A 22,978-nucleotide genomic window follows, 5' to 3' on the forward strand; every position below is an offset into this window, starting at 1 on the left:
ATAGATTTCTATGCATCATCCGTGAATCGAACACGGGCCTCGTCGATGGCAACGACGAATTCTACCACTAGACCAATGATGCTAGATTGTGATTTTACTTGCTTAAATGAACTTATGACCCAGTGCTTCACAAAGACACAAGTGATCTCCAGTGGAACATACACCTACACCTACACATGTACACCGATTCCCGGTTCAAGCAAGAGTCCGAACAAATAAGTCATATATAGAGAAACTGCAGCTCGTCTAATACACCTGTTATTCTCCGCCTCCGTCCCCTAGGTGTCTTCCCATACCTCCGCTTGAAAACACGACATACGACACCAGCGCCCTTGATGATACCTCTAAGGACATGGGATTATAATATTTGACACAAAAGTCGTAGTACAGTAGGAGAGTTTCAAGATGCTGAAGACGTACGCAAAGCCCAAGCCCGAGTTGCGCCAGCTCTCGCCCGTAGTATGTTCATACGGATGCTAGCATGAACTCGCAGGATCAAAGGGATGAAAAGGCGTAAAGGTGTTCGAGCTGCTCAGGTATTGATCGCATTCTGCAGCGGCAGTACTCGCAGCTCTGCGTTGCACTAGGGTTGTACAACTCGCCGGCGGCAGATTGTACGTACGGAGAGGGATAACGGCCGCAGGCTGATCCCGCGGGTGGGTTGAACACGCTCAACTCGGCGCTGGTGCATTGGACTCCCCGGCAATGTAGTCCTGTTGCTGAGATCCCTGCGATTAGAATATGTCAAGGGAGACAAGCTGTACATGAAGATCCAGAAACCAGGCAGGGCGTGTGGTGGCTGCATGACGCCGTTGAAGGTCAAGGTCGTAAAGAAGAGTAGGGTTGCAATGTGTGCCACCGGTTCCAGTGCCTGGCAATGTGCCGGTTACCATCGAGGCGAACGTCGAGAATTGTACGATGAAGAGTAACATGAGCCCCTGCCGTTGGGACGACTGGTCCGACCCAGAGGTCGGGTAGTAGTAGCAGGCCCACGCGTTGGCCAGAATCTGCCAGGGTATCGACGGCTGCGTTATTGATAATTATTGAACTAGTCACTCTTAGAGCCAAGAACTGAATCGTTGAGTTCGAGACCATCAAGGATGTCCTTGCGTTCAATGCCCGGGCCAGCGACTCCAGAATCCATCGGACGGTGCCTGGGAAAGTTCGACGCAATGCGAGCCAGCTCTGCCCTCTGCTCTCGCAACATATCATCAATCACAGTGCTTTCAACTCGCTCCTGTGACAGGTCTGGTCATAGGTTTTTCTGTCCGGCATCCTGTATAGTCTGATCAACAGATTCCGGCTGGATAGAGCATCAGGCTCCTAATAACTTGAATGTGCAGTTTCAAAGATATGTTCTAGGCTTCCTGCGCGTGTCAACAAAGGAGGGCCTAGAGTTGCTGGACATATAATGAGAACACAATCAAAAATTGAAAAGAACGCTGCCTCAGTTAAATGGCATGCGTACTTCAAGTATAGCGTAGCCACAGAGCTAAGTAGGTGCAGAGTTTTGATAAAAGAGGGCACCACTGCGTCTCAGTTTTCATTAAGAGCTCCATTGCCAGTACTTCTTTTGTGCACAAGTGTTGTAAACAAGTGCTTAATGCTTATTTCTCACGACAGACACATCATTAACGTGAAGGGCGAGATGGTTTCGCCATAGTACAGGATGGTTAGCGACATTTGATACCTGAGGTGTCTACAAAATAGGTTCTGTCGTCTTGCTACCTGCAATAAGCTCCTCCAATAAGAGTACTCAAGTCTATCTCCGCCGAACAATCCCCACCTTAGGAAACAAACAGAGCAAACACAGACAAAAAAAAGACAAGAAAATGAAAAAAGGTCGAGGCCGCATCGACATTGAAAAAAGGAAGGAAGAATATACGCCATTGCCATTACACGACTCGGTCCCGTTCCTACTTCTTCTACATGAATTAAACAAAAGCATAGATTATTAACCATGAGCAATCTGCAAAAAGCTCCTTTTGTCAAGGAGCTCGCCTCCAGCGGTATGTCCAGGAAATACTGAACGCTGTATAGCTTCACCTTACCAGTCCGAATACCTTAACTAACAAGCCCTCTCTCGGAACAGACAAGCGCACACGCGACAAGGCGACAGAATCCCTGACCCTCTTCCTCCGCTCCAAAACTGACCTCACCCTCCTCGACCTCCTCAAGCTCTGGAAAGGCCTCTTCTTCTGTACGTCCTTTACGCCCAACCCAGACTCCAGGAACATTGAGTCGACTAACCATTCTCCAACCGCACAGGCTTCTACCACTCAGACCGTCCCCTCACACAACAAGCCCTAGCCCGCAACCTCTCCTACACGCTCGTCCCGACTCTCCCGCGGGAAACACGTCACCGCTTCCTGCGCGCATTCTGGATCACCATCGGCAGGGACTTCCACTCGTTGGACCGCTTGCGACTCGATAAGTATCTATACCTGATCCGTTGCTATGTAGGCGTGGCATTCGAAGTGTTCCTCAAGGGGAACAAGCAGGAGCAGCAGCAATCCGCACGAACCAACGGAGCCAGCAAAAAGCGCAAGCGCGAAGAACAAGCCGCGGCGGGGAAGAAGAAGCGCTCGAAAGCAGACAAGAAGGACGAAGCCCGTGACGAGATGGATGCGGAGGAGGGGCAGGATGGCGAGGGTGACTGGGCCGAGCTCGAGTCGTACATCACCATCATCGAGGAAGGGCCTCTCTGTCCGCTTAATTTCGACCCGGATCAGCCTCCTGCCGATGAGAAGAACCCGAACTATGTGCCTATGCCCCACGGACCGGATGGGCTCCGCTACCACCTGCTGGATATCTGGATTGATGAGATAGAAAAGGTTCTTGAATTCGAGGAGGGGGAGGCACAAGATGGGTCTTCGCGGAAAGTCAAGGGTCAGGTTCCCATGGATCTCCTACTACGTCCCATTGAGAAGCTGCGTAAGGAGAGTCCCTTCAGACCTGTGAGACTAAGGGCGGCAGAAGCCCTAAACGACGACCGATTGGTTCAGTGGGGATTCAAGACTAGGGAAGTCGAGGAGGATGATGACGACGATGATAGTGAGCAGGAATGGGGTGGCTTCGCCGACGATTGAGCTCTCGATCGGTGTAAGACAAGATTCATCTTTTCGCATGTCTCTCTGGCGCATGGTAGTGATGGCTTTGCATGTCCATTTGACCTTGCTTGGAGCAAGGCGTATTGCAGACTCTTATTATCTATATCATCTTTGTACAGCCAAAATCCACCAGTTCCCCTGGTCTGACCTAGCCCACTATGTATACATGGCAATGCCCGCCGCCCGCAAACCTTGCTGGAATATCACCTGTAGCAAAGCCACATCACAATAAAAGAGGGAAAAGAAAAACTGTATAAGTCTTGCGCGAGGGTATCATTTTGTGGTACAGAGACCGGCGAATAACAATACGTGTACGAGCAAATGAATGAGGGAAGATGACATCGACCATAAAACTCGTAATCATGGCCGAGGGCCTTCGGCCTCGTAAAGGTGTCCGGACTTCGACAACACGGTGCCTAGACCACGATGAACTTCGACTTGGAACGGCTCAAACGGTATACGTTCACCGTCGACACTGATGTAGCCTTCTTTCTCACGGGGAGTAAGTCGATATGCCGAAGCCTTACGAATCTTAACATCCGGCATATCAAAAAATCCTCCCTCAGGGATCTCCGTCATCATTTTGAGCGATGTGAGGCGGCTGACGTTTCCATCAATCGTGACAACATCAATCAGACCGTCATTCGGCAGAGAGGCCGGAAAGAAGTTCGTGTCTGCGGACATAATAGCCATATTGCCCGCGTAGAAATTGCCCATGTTCTCACCCGGGACGACTTCCCAGTCCTGTGGGAGCTCATCCAAGACAGTGCCGTACTTCAAGTCGGGGAGCCCTCCCAATCCGGCGACGGTGTTTTCAGACGGGCGGCGGGAAGGTTCTCCGGCCGCGTACCTTCTGTAATGCTCTTTTATCGCGTTCTTGTCATCGATCTCAACTTTCACGGCTAGGTCACATGGCCACACTGTGCGCTGCATGAGACGGACCAAGAAACCGTAGGTGAAGCGGTGGGCACCCATCCACCGGATATTATCAGTTCCTAAGTCGGATTCTGCGATGATACCGAAAGATTGCGACAGGAAGGATAGGGTTCGAGTTTTGCCCTGCGTGATGGAGACCAGATCCATGGGAGTTCTTACTCCTTTGACAATCGCCAGCGCAGCAATAGAGACACTACCTGTTCCGCAAAGGTTCCAAGCCATGGCGTTCCCCGAACCACCAGGTATCATGGCGACAGCGAGCTTCGATAACGCCTCGCGAGCATTAGGTTTCTTGGCCAGACCATTGAAGACCTCGTAGGGCAATCCATCACCGGAGCAGCATACAATTGCATCGTATGCGTCTATGTCAATTTGTTCTGCTATCTCGGTGGCGTGTCCCCCATGCGTTGTCTCTTCTACTTCAACTGCGCAATGCGCAGCAGCAAGGATCGGCGCCGCGTATTGATGATACAATCGCGAGGCAATACCCTTCCCACCAAACGGGTTGATCAGGACCTTGAATCTTTTGTAGCGCTTGGCATTACCATACGCCAGATCAAGTAATCTGGTTGTGAATGCTTCGGCTTTTGCTTTGTCTTCGTCCGCAATGGTGTATTGGAAGGCACCAACGGTAACATCGTGCTTGGTTACAGGGTCCGCATATGTAATAGTCAGACCTGCAGAGGAAACTTCTGCATGAAGGATGTTGTACAATGCGATAGATTGAGTTTCTTTGGTCTCTGTATTGTACAGCCTCATTAGCCATGGTCCTTGCAAGCGGGTGATTAATTTCCCTTGTTATGCCTGATTCAGATCGCAAGAGCAGCAAGTGCCTCTTGACACCCGAGACACACAATAAAAGTCGAAGAGATAGAGCAGCGAAGTAATAGAGAAACTTACTTGACTTTGACAGGATTCCGCAGCAGCGGCGGTCTGGTTTTCGCGTGGAGCGATCGTCTGTACAGGTACGAGAAGCTGGTTAGAATGCGAAATGTGCAAMCATGCCCTGCAAGCATGGATTGTCAGACACTGCTCACCAGCAATAACAAGCGCATCGCTACCCAAAGTCAAGGTAATTGACTGTCCAACTGTCAAGGTCGAGTCGTGCTGGAGTATCTTAGATTGGGAATCCGGCTGATCCGCATTGAAGGAAGGGCGAGTAGCGCCGTCGAGAGAAGCCATTATTACCTGCGAAAGCAAGTGACCATTCCAAAAAGGATACAGTAACGACCAAAAGATAAGACAATAACAATAGTCAATAATGATAATCAATATTGATAGTCAATATAAGAATGAAAAAGGCAAGAACTTCTAGGAGGATGTTCGAGATTGAGGTAATCAGTTTTGACCTAGGTACTGATTATATTCTTAATATTATGGGGAGAAAAGAGGTTAGTCCCAATATATTGGAGATCTCAGGGTGGATTAGTTTCTCCACCTCAGGAACAGTTTCCTTGGATGTCCATCGTGCCTAATCCGGTCAAGTCGCGTTCGGAAAGACGGAAATAATAACCAGGAAAAGTCTCCCTAGTAACAGTCAGTTTGAATGTCCTACATCTACAGCGAATTGATGATGACACGTAGAGATTTCCATGGTTGACACAGGCTACCGAGGCCAAATCTCTCAGTCAGGCTTGTGGTCGGTGGTCTGAAGTTGATAAACTTGTCTCCACTGATCCTTATCAGCCGACATCACACTATTGTCGGCGTTATCGGTTAGTTGTTCAGTTGTCCGTGCTCTTTTTCCCACTGACACCCATCCTGAGTCCTGGAGGGCCACTCATGAATTGGGGAGAGTTCTTCTGTTGTTCCATCTGAATAGGCCATTCTCTCATTTGGTACAATAGAGTTAAAATAAAAGTGGCATAGAGCCAAAAGATTCGTCCGAGGAAGAGGAAAAAAAAAGAGTAATCAAGAGCCATGTAATACGGGTGACTATAATCATAGGGTAACAATCAATCAAACGCTGACACCAAGAAGTCATACTTTCTCTCTTCATGCCGCCGAAGCCTTCAGGCCCTTCAGCGATCCTAGACTCAAAGCAAGACCTTGGGAACGGCTTCTTATCCGTACGAATCCTGTAATCGGACCATCTTCGCCCTCCTTCTCAATGCTCAGGTTTGCAAGAGCGTCCTCACCTGCATACAAATTCCAAGGTCAGTGTTTGTCAATCCAAAAAAAGGAGGGTAGGATAACAATTGGTACTTACCAAATACGCTTCGGGCATACAAATTGGCGCTCAGGAACCGGCAATCTCCCTTGAGCGAAGCTTCTGGAGTCAGGCAGGCCATGTTGGTGCTCTCCATGAGCTGTTTGAGGAACTCGCGAAGGCTCTTCGCCTTGGAGTTGATGTTGACCTTGTTCTCCCACTCGAACTCGGTCCACATGGTCCGGAATTGAGTCTCGGTGCACTGAGCGGGTTGGATGTAATCCATGATATCTGCATGGATATCATTAAGAATGACAACATGGGTTTCCGTCGAGCTCGCTCCATCATATACAATGTTGCCGAAGATGACACCCGTATCCGTGGATGACACCTTGACTGTAGCCTGTACATTCAAAAAGTCACGAGGTCCGAGGTTGTGCGTGGTCGGTCGCTCAACTACCTTCAGATCACCAAGAGTGGCAAATTCAACAGATAGGTTTTGCAAGGTCTCGAGAGTCTGGTTGACAAGGAGCACATCGAGAACGATGTCAAATTGATGGACGGTGACATAGGCCTCGGCGTAGACTGGATCCGAGAAGCCGGTGAGCTGCACAACCCGGCTCAATTTCGATGACACAGTCTCCACGGTCGAATCGCCGCCGGTAGCCTTGGCCAGGTCGAGTTCCATTTCTTCGGCACCCTCAAGACCAGACTTCTTAGTGAATTGCCGGATGGGAATCGCATCGTCAACCTGAACAGCAGTCTTGGCCTTCTCAACGGCTTCCTTGGCAGCACGCTTCTTATCTTCCACCTGTACCATATCACGGAATGCTTTACGCGTGTCTTCCAGGAAGGTAGTCTCCAGCTCCTTTCTTTGAGAGAACTCACTGAGAGAGCGCACGCAGCACATGATACGATCAACAGAATCTTCGTCAATGGGAGCCTTGACAAACTGAGACTGTCCGACGCGGATAATAGAGATCATGATCAACATCGCTTCGGCGCGTAGTGCGTTCGTCCGAGCGACATCCTGCGAGACTTCCGAGTGGCGCATTACAAGTTTCGTTAATGTCGAGGAGAGAACGGTTGCTAGGTAGTAGTCACCGTCGAGGATCAACTGACGAAGAGGAGGCTTTTGAGCAGCCTTGACTGCCTCAAGTCTGGCGGCAGCAGCGGACTCGCTAGTCAAAGCACTCTCAGTCGCATACGTGCCATCGGCCAGCACCTTTCGAGAACCAGTCGGAGCTGAAGGCTTGGTATGGCCGTTAACTTGCTCTTTGAGTGCAGTCTCATCGGGCACCTCGTCAAGGAGTCGCTGTTCAGAAGCCAAAATGGGGATCTCTCCAAGGCTTGCCCGGATTCGCTTCCAGGCCTCACGGATGTCTTTCTCCTCCAGGGAATACTCTCCGACAACCCACAGTACACCACGATAGACCTTTCCAGCACGGACTTCGCTTAAAGTAGAAACGAGGCGGTCGACGATAGAAGCACGAAGTGTAGGGAATTTTTCCACGACTTCCTTCACAAATGAGATCACATCAACAGCTGAGTTATTGTTGAAGTCCGCAATGAAATCCATCAGGAGGTCGACGACGCTAGCAGCAATCTCGGAGAACTTGATGGCGCAATGGTGTATCGACTGGATCAAGAGCTGACGATATTCGCTGTTCTGTGTACGTTGTCAGTATCCGATCCTTGCCGCAGATCAAAGTATATCCTTACCTTCTCGTACTGCTCATCTACTGTCTTGCCTAGTTCCTTCTTCAGAAGCATGACGACCTCTTCAACATTCTTGCTCGAGACCATTTCCAAGGCGATACCGAGGGCTTTGCGCCGAACATCAATGTCAGGGCTGGAGAGAACACGAAGAATTTCCATGGTAAGATCATCCAAAACGCCCTCATTGCGACTTCTAAGCTGGTCGACTCTGTCGAGTACAATGAGCTTGACATTGTTGTCGGCTTCTTTGATGCAGAGCTCGATCAATTTGCCTGCCGCAGCCTTTACGGCCACTGGGTTACTGGTAAGAGCCGTGAGCGACGTTGCCGCTTCGTAAACCACTGTACTTGTCGACGCCTCTAGTAGATCAAAGATGAGACGCAAGTATTTTCCCTTTTATATCTTAGCGTCGCATATGATGCATGGTTGACAACCGACCCACCTTGTTCTGAGTGTTCTGCACCGCATCCTTCCTGATGAACTCGAGCTCCGCCAATTGAAGTAGTTCATCTGTATTTGGAATGCCGTCAAAAGTGGTGGCCAGGTATTCGAGAGCCTTCTGGTGGCTGATGGACATCAGAGCAGCGAAAGCATTGCGCTTGCAAGTACTATCAGTCTCCGACTCGAGGAATGTTTGAATCAGCTCTGGGGCGTCCGGGATTAGAGACTCGGAGTGTTGGAAAATGGAAGCGACGGCCCAAACTGCATTTTTCCTCACATATGCGTGGCGATGTTCAAGGCATGAGCGTGCGGACGAGAGGAGGGGTTCGATGAGCTCCGGTTCACGGAGCTTACATAGAAAGCGGAGAGTGTTGCCTCGAATATACTCATTGGGATGCTGAAGGTCATTGCGAATACCATTGCTGCGCAGAAATGGTTTGATTAGACTGGTAGGAAAGCCAAAAGCGTGCTAGTCTGTATCCTTACCACACCAAGATCATCTCCTGTTTGAGTTTCCCATTGGCGTCGTGCTTCGGGCAGATTTCGTAGTAGAAGTAGAGTAACTTCTTCAGAGGCTTGCTCTTCGACGGCATGACAAAGCGAATGATGTGCATGAGGAGTTGGGACATCGGGTCGCCATTCAGCATGATTGTGATGATCCGCCTCATTGTTTCCACCTTCGTCTCATCATTGCCCTTCTCCAGTTGCAATTTCAGCTCCTGTACAGTGGGCTGATCAGCAGTATTGTCCAAATGGACCAAGCTGTAAGCATTTTCCAGATATGATGCCATGATGCCTGGGAATATAGAGGCAGACGGCCGTAACGGGGTGTGGGAGGATAAGGAGGGAGGAGAGCTTGGGAGTTGATCAGTACAAGTTGTTGTTTTAGCATTAAAGAGGGACGGGGAAAAATACCAAGATCACTCTCCCGCAAACACGTGAGTAGGATGGTAGATGTTAATTGACTTAATTAATCTCCCCTCACCTGCCTTGCATTCATCAGTGCGATTGTTTGGCAATCCGGGGCTTGAGTATCAACTTGTCCATTTGCGCGGCGGAGCAAGCTGTCCGGACTGTGTGGATGACTAAGCTCCGCCCGGGCCAACCTGTAAACCAAGGCACTCCAAGCACAAGGCCGCCTTCGACTGATGCGATCTTGCTTTCAATCGTCAGTCCCGACATATTTGCTCTGAAACGTTTTCAAGATGTCAAACCAGAACGAGCCTTTCTATCTCCGCTACTAGTAAGGCAGACCTTTGCTCTATAGCCCAGATTTCCTCAGCTGCTGACAGCCCCGCAGCTCAGGTCACTCTGGGCGGTTTGGGCATGAGTTTCTAGGTCAGTGTGCACGGTGAAGTTATTCTTGTTCTCTTGCACTGACTAACGGCTTGTAGAATTCGATTTTCGGACCCTTGGCGACGGCCGAAGTGCCGCGGTTCGGTATGCGAACAACTCGAACTATCGCAATGACTCCCTGATCCGCAAAGAAAGTGAGTGCTAGGATTCGTGGTCGGGTCCTTAGGTTACGTGCTTATGAGATTTGCAGTGTGCGTGAGCTCGGCGATGATTCAGGAGGTCAAGCGCATTATCAAAGAGAGCGAGATCATGAAGTATGCGAGTTACATTGGCAGTAGACATGCAAGGAATCGTGGTCTTTGCTAATACAGCTTAGGGAGGACGATTCAAAATGGCCACAGAAGAACAAGGACGGACGGCAAGAGCTCGAGATCAGACTCGGAAACGAACATATCTCCTTTGAGGTGCGCTGAATCTCCGATACGCTTGTCTAAGCAAAGGTATAGCCAAGTTCTAACGTCCTTCGATTGCGCAGACCGCGAAAATCGGTTCGTTAGTAGATGTGACCGAATCCGCAGACCCAGAGGGTCTCCGAGTTTTCTACTACCTCGTTCAGGACTTGAAGGCACTCATCTTTTCTCTTATCTCCCTCCATTTCAAGGTAATTTCCAAAGATTTTTCGACCCTACAGATACTCTACTTACCCTTTCATCCCTTCTGCAGATTAAGCCTATCTAAGTCATGATAGGGATATGTGGTGAAATCTGGTTTTGGGAATCAACGTGGGCGTTTTCTTCGAGAATGGAACGGATTTACTATAATGATGAATCTCAAATTGATCTTAGCCGCGGTGACGAGACTATACGCATCTGTGGCAATCTACTGATGTAGAGAAATGGAATAAAATACCCAGCTTGATACTATACACAATGATCAGCTCAATTGAGACTAGCCTTTTAGGCATGAAGTTGATCTACTTATAGCTCCGAAAATGAGTATCAAGCACTGCCCAAAGGTGAGCGCACCATCTCATCCAAAAAGGCCTGGCCAGATGTTCCGGCCTCAGGCGCCAATTTGCCTCCCCCGCGCCCGCATGATCAGACTATCCCTTTCAGGCAGTGCGTCTTCCCGCTCAGACACCCTTCTGCGCTGCACCTTAAAAAGTAATCTTCCGTCTTCCATTCAACCCTGAATTCTCTCTTCCTCTTTTGGCTGTCGCTGCTATTGTGGTTGTCTTGTCGTGTGCCTGCTTCTTCTTCTTCTTATTGTTCTTCTATACCCTGTGTGGGGGCCCTGCAAGCTGATTAGATCCGATGTCATCCCGTCCTTAATTAGCCTCAATGCCGACACCGAGTGACAACACATCTCCTCTGAATGCTGCATCAATCACTGAGGACATATCTACTCATACAACGTGTCCACCTGAAGTTGAGCGATTGTCTTCTTGGAGAGACTCTCCGGACCCCTCTGCCACGGAGAGCGATGTCCCCGACAATGCCTTGTCACCTTCCATTCAATCAGCGCACACCCTCTTGACGGCCCAACCTGATGGAACCATCGATCAGTCCAACGCAGATGTCTCAGCAGTTGGATCGGGTCATAGCGCTCCCAGAAAAGGCACGATGAGATCCGACGACGGACTTGCCTTGGGCAGATTGAACCCTACGAGGGGAACAGCAAGCTCCGCAAAGCCGTCGTCGACTGTTGCATCGCCATCCACTGCTTCACTTTTAAGTTATGAATTTACTAATGTTCGGGTTAGTGATCCAGTCTCTGCACCGATATTATTGCTTTACTGACACTGACGACAGCTTCTTCCTAATTACACCTCTTCTTATCTTCGTCCTGGAAGCAAATTCACTGGTACACAACAGTCGGACCGTCAAGTGTACAACGTCGATGTGGAGATCAAGCATGTTGACATGGCTGAATCTTACCTCTGCGGTTATCTTCGTATACAAGGTCCGTGGATTATCCCGTATGTAAACGACATCTTAGCTAACCTTCTCTTGCACCTGTAGGTCTTACCGAGGATCATCCTACTCTGACAACGTTCTTCGAAGGAGAAATCATCGGAACCAAACACACGTTCAAGACCAGAAATGAAGCGTGGGGTGCAACGGAGAAGACCGACATGCACCATTGGGCCAGATTTCCCGCCTGGCGGCCTCTTGCCAAACAGGCGAAGAAGCCTGATTTCACCTACTGGAACTTCGCAGAGCGTGAACACATATTCATGCGATGGAAAGAGTACTTTCTCGTTCCTGATCATCGGGTGAGGACGATCTCAGGCGCGAGCTTCGAGGGCTTCTATTACATATGCTTCAACCAGATTGAAGGAAGCGTGACTGGCATTTACTTTCATGCGAAGAGTGAGAAGTACGTATCGGCCAAACAGCTAACCATTCTTGGATCCCAGGTACTAACACGTCTTTGATTCTCTGCAGGTACCAGCAGCTTGAGCTGAAACACGTTGAAGATCATGGCTGCACTCCCGCAATGGAGTTCCGTTGATTCTCTTGATACCCGCCAACCCCTGCGTTGGTTTGTTCTGTTGCTTGCAGACTGCCAGGGCCCCCCACCTGGATTTTCTGTCTACATTTCGGCCCCGACTCTTTCTTCCTCTTCTCCCTCTTGTCGTTGTCTATATTTATTCCGGTTTTACTTCACAATCACGCTATCTCCTTCAAGGGCCTGAGAACCACGCTACCACTACCATTCCTTGACTGTCTACGATTCCTCTCATGATGTCTTTCTATTTGGCGTAAGTTGGTTCACATGGTCTTTTCCGATTCTACTCTGAGGTCTTGTGTTATCTCATCATCTTGTTCTGTGCTGCAGTCCGCGGTCATCTAGCTGTAGGTATGAACAGCTCTCCTGATGAACGTCTCATATTTTCTCTTATGTCTGTCCGCTTCATCTCCGGCTTTCTGGGAACTCATGAATGCAATTGATGTCTTTTATCAGCCTAAAGCAGCTATCGAAGACTACGTGCTGTCGCACATCCGGTACCAGTAATTTTCCCAAGGTTATCACATATTTGAACTCGTTCAATGTTTGTACATCACATGCCGACTTCGGCCGATGGAAGCACAAAGGATGTTGGAACACCTAGTACTGCTTAGATACATCCGGATAACTAGCTGACCTCAAGGCACCGCATAGCGCCTTAGCTAACAACTCCAACATACACAATAGGGCAGAAGAACCAATCTTAAGTGCGTCGAGCAAAGGGAAAAAAAGTAGCAAGTGGGGGGTATCACGGGCAATCTCTTTGCTGAAACTTTTGCGAGCCGACCTTCTCGAGAGAAGGAAGGAATGAGGAGCGAGAAATAAGATATGAAGTGTGAAAGTGAGCTGCAGTTTCCGTGTGGATAAAGGAAAAAAAAGGAAATGGAACCGAAATGATGAAAATAGGAATAAAAGATTGGACAGGATGGTTTACATGTATGTGGAATTTTGGCGGCTGCACGAATTGGAGCTGCTGATGCTGCTACTGCCGCCATCACTGCTTGGGGTCTGGGGCTCAACGACGACCTGTTGCCGAATAGAGACGATCCATTCGTGCTGTAGCAGCTCCGCGGCTGTGGGTCGCTTCATTGGATCGCATTCGAAACAACGGCGGAGGAAATCAATGCCCAGTTCGCTGAGTTGATCGGTTGAAGGTAACTGGGGCTGATTTCCCTGAGCAATGTTGTACATGATTGCCCACTCGTTGTCTAGCGTAGACCATGGTCGGCGACCAGTGGCCATCTCCAAGATCACACATCCCAATGACCAGATGTCGACCGCTCCCTGGCGGTGGATTAACCTGGAAGTATCGCCGCGAATCACTTCGGGAGACATGTACATTGGTGTTCCTGTCATCGTCTTCTGGTTCTTGCCCCGCTGATGCGCCATTTGGGAGTCCTTCGGAAGGAGAGCAGCATCCTTGTGACCAGCTCCGGTAAAGGCATCCATCGGAACTACGGTCTTGCCCTGGCGCGCAATGATTTTGGCAGCACCAAAATCGACATACTTGATGATGCCGTTATGGTCGAGAAGGATGTTCTCGGGTTTAATGTCGCGGTGGACAATACCGGCTTGGTGTAGGTATGCCAATCCTTCGAGAAGTTGTAGAGCATAGACCATAATGACTGTCTCATCTTCCACACGGCCATGCTCAAGCAAACTAGCCAGAGATCCGCCAGAGCAATATTCCATGAAGATATAGACTTTGTCGCGATGCACCTCGATACCATGGTAGGAAACAATGTTAGGGTGATCAAGGACCTCCAATACCCCCATTTCATCCCGGATCTGCTGGGCAATCTTCGGAATAAGTTGAGGGTCTTGAAGTCGAATCTCCTTGACCGCCATGAGATAGTTGCTGTCGAGATTGATGGCGGCATAGACAGACCCGAAAGTACCACCTCCGATGTATTGGCCTTGCTGCCATCTGAGTGTAACGTTAGTCGCAGAGGACGAGAGGACCGCAAGAGATCGGTCAGCCTCGTTGGACCCTTCAAGCACTCGTCCGAGGGCCTGGCGCTTGGCGTCTTCTTCCACTCGCCTATCTTCGATGTCATGCAAGCGAGCCAAACGCTGCTCGGAAACAAGTTTTGTAGCTTCTGCATCTGTAAGGATCCGGCCAGCGCCGATTTTCCGGGCTCCCGCGCGCTCCTCCATGCGCTGCTTCTCCGCTTGTGCTGCAAGAGACGAACGGGCACCCATGATATCGAAGTGAGAAATCAGCAACGACATGCATCCGGCCACTTTTGACCTTAACTGACCGAATTGGGAATCGTCCATCGAGAGAAGGTGTCTGCTGGAGGTGATGGCCATTGCGGATTCAAGGGCAGCTACGGCCCATTTAAATGTCTTTCGGTCAGCGGCATCGCAGTCATCGCAAATGAAGGAGACCCATTCCAGTGATAGTTCGACAAGCCTAGCGCTATTCATAGCACGTCGGTTAGGATCGACATAATTTGAAGAACGCTTGCCAAACTCTGTTGCAAAGGCATAGCAGGATTGGATCAGCTCTGTGTTCTCTATGCCCCTCGACTTCAGTTGGTCTTTGATGATCGCAACACTGTCCATAATAGTCATGGAAAGCTTAAATGAGATCTTCTTAATCTTGTTCAGCTCCACGTTGACTCGTCCAAGGTTCGCCCGTTGTTCAATAGCCATGTCCAGCTGCATTCCAGTCAACTGAACCAGCTCATGCCGAGCATTGGCGAGTCGTTGCTGCGTTCCCTCAACTACAAGCCGACATTTGCCGAGTCTGACATCCGTGGGCTGTTCCAGGAAATCGACCTGCATCTCCTTACCGGCCCAGGACAGGGGCTTTTCAGGGCGGATCACCAAGATATAAGGTGCGTGGGCCGAGTCCTTGGGTACATCTTCTTCTCGAAACGAGGTCGCAAGAATCGCTTGAATATCTGTAGGTCTGTTCCACAGCGCATGATGCGCGAAGAGGTAGACACCTTTCTGGCCGACAGAGGCGTTTGACTTCACCAGGAAATGGTCCGAAATGAGCAACGCCTCGAAGAAGTCGTACGCAATATCAGCCGAGATATTGTACTCTGTAGCGTTTTCAAACAGCTGACGCAAGAAGCGCGAGAATCGGTAAAGCTTCCGTTGTCTGATTCTCGTGGAGTCGAGCACACTCTTGTATCTCTTATCCATATCGATTGGATCTTCATTTGGACGTGCCGTCAACTCACGCTCAAAATGGATCATCAGACGTTGAAGTGACTTGGCCGTCAGAGCACTAGAATGCTTATTAGCAATCACGTATGCTTAAAGATAGGAAGAGAGCTCATACCTGAATTGTTCAGCGACCTCAATGTCACCGCCTTCGAGTTGGCGACCAATGTCGTTCGAGAATTCCCAGTCCTGCTCCAGAATTTCGGCTTCTTTAAATGTATTCTTATTCACATTCAATTTCCAATTCAAAAGGCGAAAGTAGTATTTCAAGGCATCCAACACCACCGAGTCGAAGTTCTCATCGATGCAAGGCGGCAAATCCCATCCCGGCTCAGGTCTCGATATATCTAGATAGCGTTGTTTGATGTCGACAGCGACTTTCATCAGTATCTGAAACTGCGAGATCATCTGGTCGACGAGAATTGGTGATTGTTGGGCAGGGTCMTTCATGTTCTTGGCATAAGATAAGCGAACGCGAATGATTTCCTGGATGAGGCGCGAGGGAAAATTGATCAGCGTGAGAAGCTCTTCAATGTATGGAGGTAGATGTCGTTGGGCGAATGAGCCCGCGTTTTCAATCAGCGTAGTCTTCGCTTTCTTGATCACTTCGCCAATGCCGTTGAGCATATTGTGATCTCCTTGTAGGGTCTTGAGACCGTCTTCCTTCATAATGCGGTCGAGGAACGATGATCCGTCCGAGAGATCGCTGTTGACGGATTTAACCTTGGGTTTGCTGAAATCAAGTTCATCATTGCCTACCCACTTCTGCAGAATGGCCAGTTCGGTGTTGATGAGGGCGATAGTGTTGTGCCATGCAAAGACGGCCTCGCGGCTTGAGCAGAATTCCTCCGATGCCACTCGAGGGTTGGCAGCTTCCAACTCTTTATGTGTAGAGTACAGCATCTCGCATTCCTCGATCTTTTGAACGATGTCCTCGACCTGCTTGATGGGCGACTTGCCAATCTCAGTCTCACCCTTGATTTTGAAGGTAATGATGTCTTCGATGATCGGTCCGAGACCAGCTCTAGCTTCCTCAATGAGCTTCCGCTGTAAGGCAACACTCCGGCCGCATGTTTTGGCTCGAACCCCCAGCCAGATTGCATTGTTCTGAGCCGCGGACCTTTTTGTCTCCGTTGAACCAAGCAGTCTCTGTTTCTCCTGTTTGACAACATCTCCTCTTAAGACAGAGGCCAACATAGAATGCCACTCGAGTCTCTCTTGATTTTTGGGGTTCTTGAGTTCCTCCAGCGTCGGTTGGTTATCATCCGGGAGGAACAGCTGGATGTCAGGATCATATGCGTCATCTTCGAACGGAGCCTCCGATGACGGCGAAGGCTCCTCCAAGTCCGAGTCACCCGGCGTCAAACCCATATTCTGGGCATCATCGAAATGGTTATACCACGCCTGTGGATTTGCCCGAATGCGTTGGACATACGCCTTTTCTTGGGCCCGGTATTGCGCGTTAGGATCACGTCGGGAACTTCTCCTAGCCGATGAGGACCTTTGGCGGTCGCTCTGGAGGTTAATGTATTGAGGTGGACGTCGCTGCGGGGCGTAGGTGTTGGATGGGGTCCTAGCAGGGCCAGACGGGCGTTGCGGTCGCAATTCTCGATCGGTTAGAGGGAGGCCGTCAACGGGAGGGAGTCCTTTGTCGAGAGCAGCGCCTGCACCGACACTGGAGCCACGTGGGCGTACACCTGGTGTGCTGGCCCAGGCTGGTAGGCCGGTTGCGTGCGAGGGAGGAGGGGACGAAGCGATAGTGGTGACTGCCGGAGCTTGCTCGAACATCTCTGGAAAGGTAGAATTGGCCCTGATTGCATACGGCTGCTGCAGAAGTTCGTCGGACGACCCTGAGCTGTCTGAGTCATGATTGGGAATATCGGGATTCTCCATGACTCGAAATTCACGATCCTGAGGCGACTCCATCTTGCATGGCTCTTTTAGGAGTTTCGGTCCAGTTGGGATGGTGAATGAGGAGAAGCGGGAGCTCCAAGCCGAAACTTGATAGGGGTGTGGCGGTGCATTCCGGGGTTCCTTTTGTAGTTACCGCCACAATGCTACCAGCCTACTAGCGCCGTTTTCTTCTACCAGAGTGGATGAATTGGACAGTTATGATAGCCACTTTTTAATAATTTTCATTTTCTGTAGTCGTAATTGCTTGACTTGTTTAGGTATTTTCATCCAGATTTACCTAACTCGTGGCAACGGACGGCGAATCATACAGAACTGAGCCTGGTCTTCTCGGCCAACATATTGAGAATGCTTCAAAGGTCACCTCTCGTTATTTTGTAGAGAGGAAAGCCGTTGTCAAAATTGATAGCGCCTTTGACAAATAGATACCAACCTATATTCACCATTGATGCCTAAAGACTCACTGGTTTATGTTCTTCGATGGCATACAGTGTGTGAGGGCCTGTGGCACCGCTTTGTTGCGACTGAATTAATACTTGCCCAGTCTTCACACTTTAGGAGCTGTTTGACCTTTATACTCCGTTAATTCACTCGCCAATGACCAAAACAAGAGAGAAAGTTTCCAAACAGCTCATGGGCTTAGAGGTAACACTGATGAAGTCCAAAAGGGACCAGATATGCTCCGTTGGTACACATCAATAGTGGGTGCATTTGTTGGCCTAGGCTGGACTGATTCGAATCTACTACCTCCCTATGCCGATCCTAGAATTCAAGCACAGGCAAATTTGGAGTTCAATGATCGGCCACTATGAGGAAATATGCCTGCTGAGTAAATAGTGATAACCAAGAATAGTAATTTATGCATAGAATGAGTAAACCAAGGCATATGCTTGGTGCTGATCAGTGGGACTCGATGTTCTCAAGTTGGAGCGTGCGGATCTACATATAAGCTTGCTTTGTCCCATCTGAAATCTGGAATTCTGGACGAGTATCGAAGGCTTGACAATCTGGGTCTAGTGAGCTTCGAAAGAGCCATAGCCTTATCGAGAACATGGTAGACATGTGCCGAAAGTCTGATGTCGTTCTCCATCGAATAGCACTCTAACCCAAGAAATATATATTTGGAAGCACCCAGTAGACATCTCCTGACAAACCAGCACCTGCATGCGACATAACTGACTGGCAATCGGTATTCTTTTCTCCGTGATTGACTCCTGAAATCCTCTAGATTGGCAATAGTTATATGCACGCACCAGAGCTGAGGGATAAAGGTCTTAAGAGACACCTTTATGGGGGGTGCTTTTGAAGCAATAGCCAATGGAAGAAACAATGAAGGAATGGGATGGTCTACCTAATTGGTGTGTCGTCATCCGTCGCCTTGACAGATATTTGCTGCATTTGAAAAGCAGGAGCTGGAGGAGCATAATTTGTTTGGGATGGTGAATTATCACCTTACTCCTCTATACAACATCCATGCCATTTTGACCCCTTTGACAGGGTCGTTGAATTACTGATGTGCCAAGCTCCCTAATCCGAAAAGATCGGGATGCCGAAGTCAACTAAATCGCCCAGCCAATAGGACCAGAGATCCTTATCTTCTCTCAACCTCACATCTTAAGGTTCCGAACGCAAGGTACCCAAGGTACGGAAATAAGCTGTAGGTATCTATCTAGACTGAAGACTACCTAGATAGGTAGCAGTTACCTTACTTATTCAATAGGACAGCCTGAGGTTGAATGCAGGTACCTACCTTAGGCACTTAGGTGATCTGCTGTTTGGGTCCATGTAGGCAATAAGACGAAACCGTTGGAAAATCACCCAATCATGATCGACCGGATGTCGTTGAGCTCTCATTCTAGGTAMTTTGTCTACACATACATATTAAGGAGAAGTTGTCGGATGGCAGGAGAGATAGATACATGCTAAAGGACAAATCCGAGATGTACCCATGAGGTCAGAGGAACTGGCTGATAAGGAAGCTAAAGCGACTGATGATTGGTCGTTTTGCGCAAGATAAGAAACTGATAAGCGATCTCACTACCTGGGTACAAAGCCGAGAAGGGTGCCTGCTCCCATGTCAATACTAAGACTTTACTGTTTCTGATATTAGCGACAGTCGGCATGATACTATGAAAAGCCACCTACATAGTAGGCTAATTGCGGTACCAGCGGTGTCTCCTTCCTATTAAACCCGGAACACGAGTCAAAAGTGCGCTGATTCTGTAACTATACGTAAAGTAACTCGGGTATAGTAGCGAAGGACAGTTGCAATGTCAACGTCGCTCAGTATAGTAATGATCACGGTTTGCATAAAAATACAAGGCAGAGGAATTCATCTTGGCAACCGACATATATCACAGTACTTGCCTTTGAAGTATGGGGAGGATAGTTAAGAAGAAATACCTCAAGGCCTTCGTATCAGGCTGGGGACTGGCCGTAGGGCTGCTGATTGGCCCGAAACAAATCCATATCTACAACCACTCTCGATGCTCGTCTCATTCCCCAATCACCTCGAGTTACAGTATCTACATAGGTATCCTCACTATTCTCGTCAATTTCTCCGAGACTTTGTCAACGATAATGGGAAATGGGAACCACGGTTTCGATGTTATCGTCTAATCCGCTATATGGTCTCCTATCATCGCACTCCGCAAATCCTCGTTGAGGCTTCCCCAGAAGGGTCCACCAGTACTTTGATGGTTATACTGCTGGACCCAGAAAGACAGGCTGAGTTAAATCTCCCTTGATAGACGAGCTTATGTAGAGAGCTGCTCGTGGGACATCGTCATTATTGTCATCTTAATTATTCATGATAAGACGAAAACTAATCGTCCGTGGGCTTATCCGCGGCCTCGCCCATGACCGTAGAGGACTTGGCCAGATTATGCCTGATAACTATCACAATCCTTCAATTTGACTACTATCAGCCGGATGAGCCAAGGCCATAGACCTTTCCCTAGCGCCCGACAGTGGAGCATTGCGTTTGATTCCAGGAACTATGGCCATGGCTCCATTGTCCACGGCCTTTTTGACTTGTATCAGCGTCGCATATTTATGGGTCTGACCGTCCCCCTGTCACAATTCTCCCTTTATCAGACATCGAATCCTTCCCTTTCCTCGTGTTCAGCTGTGACCGACGACTTCCACTTTGATTCTGCAGCCCATTCCTGCTCAGTACCTGCCTCGTTGCATTTCGGGACTTCGGATTTCTATCATTGGTTATCTAGCACCACGGCAACCGGCCTTGGTCAGTGACCTACAGCCAACGAATCGTCGCCATCTACAAATCTGTCCTGTGCTGCAGGTGACTTTTCACAATGGCGGAATACCCGGTCGCCTACAATGGCACCATAGCAACGGGTGGAGACTCCTTGACGGAGGACTTGAACATATACTACAGCGTTTGTCAACCTCACGATTGTAGTGTGTTGTTCTGGAATGAACGGTAGCTGACGGTCCCTCCAGTCCGGTGACATTGCATGGGTTGTCACCGGAACCGCATTAGTCCTGCTTATGATTCCTGGTGTTGGGTACGAGCATATGACGACTCATGTTCATGTCCATTGCTAACAGCCTTCAGCTTCTTCTACTCTGGTCTTGCCCGTCGAAAGTCGGCACTCTCTCTGATATGGCTCTCGATAATGTCTGTCGGTGTCGTTTCCTTCCAGTGGTTTTTCTGGGGCTACTCACTAGCCTTTTCCCATACTGCTGGAAAGTACATTGGTGATCTGTCGAACTTTGGATTCAAGGATGTGCTGGCAGCGCCTTCGGTTGGCAGCAGCAAGGTGCCGGATCTGCTCTTCGCCGTGTACCAGGGAATGTTTGCTTGCATTACGTGAGTCCAATTTCAAGCATTCCCGTCGTTCTCGAAGATAGGACATCTGACAACTCGAAAGTGTAGCACTCGCCGTCGGTGCCGCCGCCGAACGTGGCCGTATGCTTCCCTGCATGGTTTTCTCCTTCATCTGGTCCACGATCATCTATGACCCTATCGCTTGCTGGACATGGAATTCCTCCGGCTGGGTCTTCAAGCTCGGCGGTTTGGACTTTGCAGGGGGCACGCCTGTGCACATTGCCTCCGGGTCAGCAGCATTGGCTTACTCTTTGATGCTCGGAAAGCGCCGTGGTCATGGCACACATGAGCTCAACTATCGCCCTCACAACGTCACCCACGTTGTCATCGGCACCGTGTTCCTCTGGGTGGGATGGTTTGGATTCAACGCTGGCTCAGCCCTTGCCGCCAACATGCGAGCTGTCATGGCAGCCGTTGTGACCAATCTCGCCGCCTCTGTTGGTGGTGTCACTTGGTGTCTTCTGGATTACCGACTCGAGAGGAAATGGTCTACCGTGGGTTTCTGCTCAGGAGTCATTGCTGGCTTGGTCGCTATTACTCCTGGATCTGGCTTCGTGCCTCCATGGGCCGCTTTCATTTTCGGTGTTGTCGGCGCTATCGCTTGCAACTACGCCACCAAGCTCAAGTATTGGCTTAAGATCGATGACGCCTTGGACATCTTTGCGGTCCACGGCATCGGAGGACTTGTTGGCAACATCTTGACTGCCTTCTTTGCCGCGTAAGTTTCATTACAACTAAGGAGAGAGTGATATATGACTGATATGCGACCTGCCAGTGACTACATTGCGCACCTCGATGGCTTCACTGAGATCCCTGGAGGATGGATTAACCACAACTGGGTCCAGCTCGGGTACCAGCTAGCCGACTCTGTTACTGGTTTTGCATACTCGTTCTTTGGTAGCTGCCTTATTCTCTTCCTCATCAACTTGATCCCTGGTCTCAGCCTCCGCGCTGCCGAAGATGATGAAATTCTGGGTATTGACGATGCCGAGATCGGCGAGTTTGCTGTATGTGCTCCAGACGATCAGAGGCTTGAATCAGTTGAGCTAACAAGATTCCTAGTATGACTATGTCGAAATCACTCGCGATGTGATCACCGGCGTTGAGGGTGCTGAAGGCCTTGATGCTTCCTCCTCCAAGCGGACAATCACCCCTACCGAGGGCCACGAGGGCACCATTGAAACGAAGGCTTGAACCCTCTGTCACACTCTCTAACATCCTATGATACCCTGTCCTTAATAACCATGCCCTCATTCTGTGACCATGATCTGTTTGTATATATCTCTTTTTTTGGTTGTATTTTTTGTCACGTGGAAGACCCCCTTGGCTACACAGAACATCCTATTTTCTTCGTGTGAAGGCTTTGAAAAACTCATGCATCAAGCCTTGTGTGTCTTTCCACATAAGAGGCTGGGTAAGAAAACTGGCTCGTAGAATCACTTTAGCATGCATCGACGCCAGATGTTATTTTGCTGGCATAGCGGGCCTTTGTATGTACGTAGTCTCTTAACAGCCTGGGGGTCAATCATGGATTGGCGGCATCTACCTCTAGTCATCCATACTAGCTGCAAAACTGTCCCTGGAGAACCACCATTCAACCTGTAGCGGTGAGCAGTTCATATTGACGGGAGCAATGAAATACCTAAGTCGTAACCTTCGTAAGGGCTGCAGTTCTCATGGGATAAGGTGATGGCAGATGTGGCTCGCGGCCAATCATAAGCCACGATTGGAGCTTTCCGTCGTCACCACCTAGAAATCCTCTAGGAGCTTGGAGCTAGGTCTCACCCCGCAAACCATTCCAATTCTCCAACACAGAGCACATACTGTTCTCTACATCTCTTGATTTCTCCCCAGTTGCCGTATTCTTATATCTCG

General features: G+C 49.4%; 8 protein-coding genes and 1 non-coding gene across 9 annotated transcripts; 5 read left to right on the forward strand and 4 right to left on the reverse strand.

The window, feature by feature from the left end:
• Positions 1-11: 11 nt before the first annotated feature.
• Asppvi_002757 lies at positions 12-82 on the reverse strand. Its single transcript has one exon. It is a non-coding gene; the product is annotated as a tRNA-Gly (tRNA).
• Positions 83-405: 323 nt separating this feature from the next.
• On the forward strand, positions 406-929 carry Asppvi_002758 (uncharacterized protein; the record flags this gene model as incomplete). The annotated part of the gene is made up of 3 exons (XM_043298738.1): positions 406-459; positions 557-614; positions 712-929. 3 exons carry the CDS (start codon positions 406-408, stop codon positions 927-929), a joined length of 330 nt encoding a protein of 109 aa, XP_043154673.1.
• A 1,031-nt stretch (positions 930-1,960) lies between these two features.
• Positions 1,961-3,089, forward strand: Asppvi_002759 (ribosomal RNA processing 1 family protein; the record flags this gene model as incomplete). Its single annotated transcript, XM_043298739.1, has 3 exons — positions 1,961-2,009; positions 2,093-2,200; positions 2,269-3,089. The coding sequence occupies 3 exons, from the start codon at positions 1,961-1,963 to the stop codon at positions 3,087-3,089; spliced, it is 978 nt and encodes a 325-aa protein (XP_043154674.1).
• A 381-nt stretch (positions 3,090-3,470) lies between these two features.
• On the reverse strand, positions 3,471-5,228 carry Asppvi_002760 (putative sphingosine kinase (SphK); the record flags this gene model as incomplete). Its single annotated transcript, XM_043298740.1, has 2 exons — positions 3,471-4,786; positions 5,084-5,228. The coding sequence occupies 2 exons, from the start codon at positions 5,226-5,228 to the stop codon at positions 3,471-3,473; spliced, it is 1,461 nt and encodes a 486-aa protein (XP_043154675.1).
• Positions 5,229-6,041: 813 nt separating this feature from the next.
• Positions 6,042-9,146, reverse strand: Asppvi_002761 (coatomer subunit beta; the record flags this gene model as incomplete). Its single annotated transcript, XM_043298741.1, has 5 exons — positions 6,042-6,184; positions 6,256-7,864; positions 7,918-8,307; positions 8,357-8,777; positions 8,842-9,146. The coding sequence occupies 5 exons, from the start codon at positions 9,144-9,146 to the stop codon at positions 6,042-6,044; spliced, it is 2,868 nt and encodes a 955-aa protein (XP_043154676.1).
• Positions 9,147-9,560: 414 nt separating this feature from the next.
• On the forward strand, positions 9,561-10,389 carry Asppvi_002762 (mago nashi family protein; the record flags this gene model as incomplete). The annotated part of the gene is made up of 7 exons (XM_043298742.1): positions 9,561-9,598; positions 9,656-9,693; positions 9,750-9,845; positions 9,902-9,965; positions 10,028-10,115; positions 10,187-10,312; positions 10,375-10,389. The coding sequence occupies 7 exons, from the start codon at positions 9,561-9,563 to the stop codon at positions 10,387-10,389; spliced, it is 465 nt and encodes a 154-aa protein (XP_043154677.1).
• A 602-nt stretch (positions 10,390-10,991) lies between these two features.
• On the forward strand, positions 10,992-12,165 carry Asppvi_002763 (GID4/VID24 family protein; the record flags this gene model as incomplete). The annotated part of the gene is made up of 4 exons (XM_043298743.1): positions 10,992-11,408; positions 11,463-11,613; positions 11,673-12,030; positions 12,099-12,165. 4 exons carry the CDS (start codon positions 10,992-10,994, stop codon positions 12,163-12,165), a joined length of 993 nt encoding a protein of 330 aa, XP_043154678.1.
• A 927-nt stretch (positions 12,166-13,092) lies between these two features.
• On the reverse strand, positions 13,093-17,265 carry sskB (putative MAP kinase kinase kinase SskB; the record flags this gene model as incomplete). Its single annotated transcript, XM_043298744.1, has 2 exons — positions 13,093-15,403; positions 15,458-17,265. The coding sequence occupies 2 exons, from the start codon at positions 17,263-17,265 to the stop codon at positions 13,093-13,095; spliced, it is 4,119 nt and encodes a 1,372-aa protein (XP_043154679.1).
• A 3,302-nt stretch (positions 17,266-20,567) lies between these two features.
• On the forward strand, positions 20,568-22,297 carry Asppvi_002765 (ammonium permease MEP2; the record flags this gene model as incomplete). Its single annotated transcript, XM_043298745.1, has 6 exons — positions 20,568-20,651; positions 20,716-20,780; positions 20,831-21,085; positions 21,147-21,821; positions 21,879-22,110; positions 22,166-22,297. The coding sequence occupies 6 exons, from the start codon at positions 20,568-20,570 to the stop codon at positions 22,295-22,297; spliced, it is 1,443 nt and encodes a 480-aa protein (XP_043154680.1).
• Between the last annotated feature and the right edge of the window lie 681 nt (positions 22,298-22,978).

This window comes from Aspergillus pseudoviridinutans, assembly GCF_018340605.1.
Source record: "Aspergillus pseudoviridinutans IFM 55266 DNA, scaffold_2, whole genome shotgun sequence".
In the NCBI taxonomy this organism is placed as follows: Eukaryota; Fungi; Ascomycota; class Eurotiomycetes; order Eurotiales; family Aspergillaceae; genus Aspergillus; species Aspergillus pseudoviridinutans.